Here is a 4,294-nt window from a genome sequence, read left to right as displayed (position 1 = left end):
ATAAGGACGGCTCCTATACCAATACCGGAAGCATCACATTCGATTTCAAAAGGTTTAGAAAAGTCCGGTAAAATCAGTAAATGAGCAGAACTTAGCTTTTCTTTCAAGGTATTGAATGCCTTCTCTTGCTCCTTGCCCCATCTAAAGCCAACTTCCTTCTTGATGATCTCGGTCAAAGGAGCAGCTATGGTGCTAAAATTGTGCACAAATCTTCGATAGAATCCAGCAAGGCCATGGAAGCTTCGGACCTCAGCAATGGTAGTGGGTGTAGGCCATTCCCGGATTGCTCTCACCTTCTCTTCATCCACTTCCACACCCCTGGAACTTACAACAAAACCAAGAAAAACAACACTTTCCAAGAAAAATTCACACTTCTTAAGGTTAGCATACAACTTCTCATGCCTCAGCACCTCAAGAACACACCTCAAATGATTCATATGATCATTCTTAGTCTTGCTATAAATCAGAATATCATCAAAGTAAACAACAACAACAAATTGTCCAATGTAAGCACGCAAAACATGATTCATAAGGCGCATAAATGTGCTGGGTGCATTAGTTAATCCAAATGGCATCACTAACCACTCATACAATCCACTCCTGGTTTTAAATGTTGTTTTCCATTCATCTCCTTCTTTCATGCGAATTTGATGGTACCCACTCTTCAAATCAATCTTAGAAAATATAGTGGAATCATGCAATTCATCAAGCATATCATCCAATCGAGGAATAGGATAGCGATACTTTATCGTTATCTTATTCACAGCTCGACAATCCACACACATCCTCCATGTGCCATCTTTCTTGGGAACAAGCAACACGGGCAAAGAGCATGGACTCATGCTTTCTCGAACATAGCCCTTGGTCAGTAGCTCATCAACTTGCTTTTGGAGCTCCTTTGCTTCTTTAGGACTACACCGATATGCTGGCCGGTTTGGAATGGGCGCTCCCGGAATGAAATCAATTTAATGTTCGATCCCACGGATTGGTGGCAATCCCGGTGGCATCCCCTCCAGAAACACATCATCAAACTCCTGCAAAAGAGAAACCACAACACTAGGCAAAGATGGGTTAAAATTAGTAGATAAGTAGTCCTCTTTGTACAAGAACAATATCATTGGCCTTTCATCCTTACTAACACTCTCTAATTCTCTTTCTTTTGTGAAGAAACTCAATTTCTTCCCCTCTTTTTTTTCAAGGCTGAACTCTCACATTTTTCTTTCTTTTCACTCTCTTTCTCACTTTTCTCTCGAATTTCTTTCCTTTCACTTTTACTCTCCTTTTCTTTTGGTTCAACCACTCTCTTACTTTCTTTTGAACTCTCAGCACTGGACTTTTTGATTTGGAGTTGCTCTTCGAACACTTGATGTGGTGGCAGCAGCGCAAGTGTCATGCTTCGACCATCCTTGATGAAGCTATACCGATTCTTGTACCCATCATGTGTAGTTCTTCGATCAAATTGCCATAGCCTCCCGAGTAACAAATGGCTGGCTATCATAGGAACTACATCACATAAAACTTCATCATGGTACTTCCCAATAGAAAATGAGATCAACACTTGTTTTGTCACCTTCAATTCACCACTCTCATTCAGCCACTGAAGCCTATATGGTCTCGGATGCTTTTGAGTGCTCAAACCAAGCTTCTCCACCATCAGCTTGCTTGCCACATTCACAGTGCTTCCTCCATCAATAATCAGTCCACATACTCGATCCTTCACGTGGCATCGAGTGTAGAAAATGTTCTCTCTTTGTAGCTCATCACCATCTTCTTTGGCTTGCACATGTAGAGCTCTCAAAACAACAAGAGTTTGACCCGATACAGCATGCTCCACATCATCAGCATCTTCAAGTGACGGTATAGTCCGCGTCACTCACATGCTCATCCGCACTTTCAATCTCCCCATTATCTAACATAATCATGGCTCTCTTGTTCGGGCATTGAGAAGCATAATGACCAGAACCCAAACAACGAAAGCACTTTATATCACGGTTTCTTTGAGGTTGGGAAGAAGAATTACCCCTCCCCTTAGATTCAGATGATGGCTTGGCTGCGGGCTTGTCTCCCTTGGCCTTCTCCTCCTGCTTCGAACCAGCCCATTTAGGTCCAGCCCCTTCAAACTTGGAAGTCCACTTCGAATTCGAATTAGAGGATTCGAATTTGGATGACGATCGTCCCCCCTTCTTGAGCTGCCTCTCAACCTTCATAGCCATGTGTACCAATTCTTCAAGCTCCACATAATGGTGCAGCTCCACAATGTTGGCAATCTCCCAATTAAGTCCACTAATGAACCGAGCCATGGTTGCCTCTCGGTTCTCCTCAACATTGGCGCGAATCATGGCAATCTCCATCTCCTTGTGGTACTCCTCCACGGTCTTAGACCCTTGCTTAAGATTCTGCAGCTTCAAGTGTAAATCCCGGTAGTAATGGGATGGAACAAACCTCTTCCGCATGACAGCTTTCATGTCCTCCCAGTTGTCAATCGGTCGCTCCCCATTTCGGCGTCTGCTCACCGTTAATTGATCCCACCAAACTATGGCGTAGTCGGTGAATGCCACTGCTGCAAGCTTCACCTTCTTCTCCTCGGAGTAGTTGTGACAATCAAAAACCAGCTCAACCTTCCTTTCCCATTTGATGTAAATATCGGGATCGCTCTTGCCTTGGAATGGAGGAATGGTCAGCTTGATGGACCCCATATTACGATCAACGGTGTCTCTTTCTTGGCGCCTTCCACGTCCGCGCCATGGCCTCTTAGCCCTTGCTGCTCGAGCTCATCTCATTGTGGCAATGGAAGACACATCATCCTCATCATCATAGGATCCCTCCTCGTGGCCATCAAATGGATCAATAGTAGGTGCTGGCTATCGGTTATTGTTCCTCCTTGGTTGCTGATTAGGAGCTTGTCGCAACTGGTCAATCCGCTCATCATGCCTCTCCAACCGATCATTTATCGTATTGAGCACCATGTTCATTCGCTCAAATTGTTGTTGCATAGCCCGAATGATTATGCTTTGATCAGGCCCTCCACTACTTTGCTCATGTCCCCCGCTATTTTCTTGCGACATGTTGAAATCTGCAAAGAAATATTAGAGTAAAAGGACCTCACAATCACTCCCTCACGTGTTTACTCTCAAATCGATGTCACACAAACTCTCGTATTTCACTCGATACAATGGCTTTTTCCCTCCGATGGTCTCGCTCGCTCTAGCCATTTTCCTCTCACAGATTTCTCCACAAAGTTCTGGACGAACTGAGCAATCTAATTACAAGTCCTTGAGGAAATTACTTGTTCGCTCGAGCCACTTATAATATCAGTTCCAAGTAACAAAAAAGCAAAGAGATATGGATAGACAAGATGTATGTGAAAGGAATAAGCCCAGACAAATCAAAGATGGAATGAACACAAATACGATCGGAGAAAAGCAGAATGGGAGCAACTATGACAGATCAACTTAAGGCCTGTGTAATCAGATCTTCTCTCCTCTTTTTTTTCGATTCTTTTTCTCGTTTTTTTTTGGACGATTTTTTTTTAATAGCTATGAACAGATCAGTCAAGACTAAATGGAAAGGATAGAAATGGAAGATAGATCTAAAAATTCTAGAATGGTGAACAAGGAAAGAACAAGGATAGATGAAACCTCAATTTGGAGCCTAAGCTCTGATACCAAAATGATGCGAACCCCGTCGAACTCGTCGCAGAACCCAGCAACAATAATATGGAATCAAATTCGGACCGTCCAAGATAGAGATTTCGAAGGGTAGAATATTGATCCCGTAGCTATGTAGAGCTAGAAACCAATATTATACGAAGCTTAAGAACCACAAGTAATCGACTTGCAACCCTTGAAGCATAAGTTCAACAAGAACAATTTGGAGAATATCTCTCACACAAGATAAACAATTGCAGAAAGTTATCAAAAAAATAACCTAAGGAAGAGCTTATAAAACAACTAAGGAAAGCACCAGAGCATATTCCAATCAGATTTGGTGGCCATCTTCTAGAAGCCATATCCCAACCGGATTTGAGGTAGTTGTGATCATCATTTAATGCCTCGATGTGTACTGATGAGGTCCAGCACTCTTGATGACGAAAATCAGCCCCAAGTCGACTTGTTCGTCCCTCGAACTGCGTGCCTCTTCCCGAATACGCGTCCATAAATTCTGCAAGGCTTGCTCCAATTTCTTGGCACGTGCTCTGGTGATCGGTCCGGTAGAAATAAGCAACTTGTCCTCATGCTCGGAGTCCGGCTCAACCCTATCACTTAGTGTGCTTCTGATGGTTGGACTATAGCCA

At 43.3% G+C, this 4,294-nt stretch overlaps 1 protein-coding gene across 1 annotated transcript; it reads right to left on the bottom strand.

Annotated features, from left to right (window-relative positions):
- Positions 1–965: 965 nt before the first annotated feature.
- Positions 966–2,696, bottom strand: LOC116209045. The gene is made up of 3 exons (XM_031542610.1): positions 2,021–2,696; positions 1,298–1,845; positions 966–1,034 (listed from the first exon to the last, which is right to left on the bottom strand). The coding sequence occupies exons 1-3, from the start codon at positions 2,694–2,696 to the stop codon at positions 966–968; spliced, it is 1,293 nt and encodes a 430-aa protein (XP_031398470.1).
- Positions 2,697–4,294: the final 1,598 nt, after the last annotated feature.

The sequence above is a fragment of the Punica granatum genome, chromosome 5 (genome assembly GCF_007655135.1).
Source record: "Punica granatum isolate Tunisia-2019 chromosome 5, ASM765513v2, whole genome shotgun sequence".
NCBI lineage: Eukaryota > Viridiplantae > Streptophyta > Magnoliopsida > Myrtales > Lythraceae > Punica > Punica granatum.
The sequence above is the reverse complement of the archived record's forward strand: the minus strand, read 5'-3'. Positions and strand labels throughout refer to the sequence as shown.

What these genes read in the sequence shown, in the direction of transcription:
- LOC116209045 (XM_031542610.1), bottom strand. Translation starts at nt 2,696, where the DNA reads ATGGGGTCCATCAAGCTGACCATTCCTCCATTCCAAGGCAAGAGCGAT. An exon ending in ATCTGAATCTAAGGGGAGGG is followed by an intron (nt 1,846 to 2,020) that starts GTAATTCTTCTT and finishes CGTCACTTGAAG; the next exon opens with ATGCTGATGATGTGGAGCAT. An exon ending in CAAAAGAAAGTAAGAGAGTG is followed by an intron (nt 1,035 to 1,297) that starts GTTGAACCAAAA and finishes TCTCTTTTGCAG; the next exon opens with GAGTTTGATGATGTGTTTCT.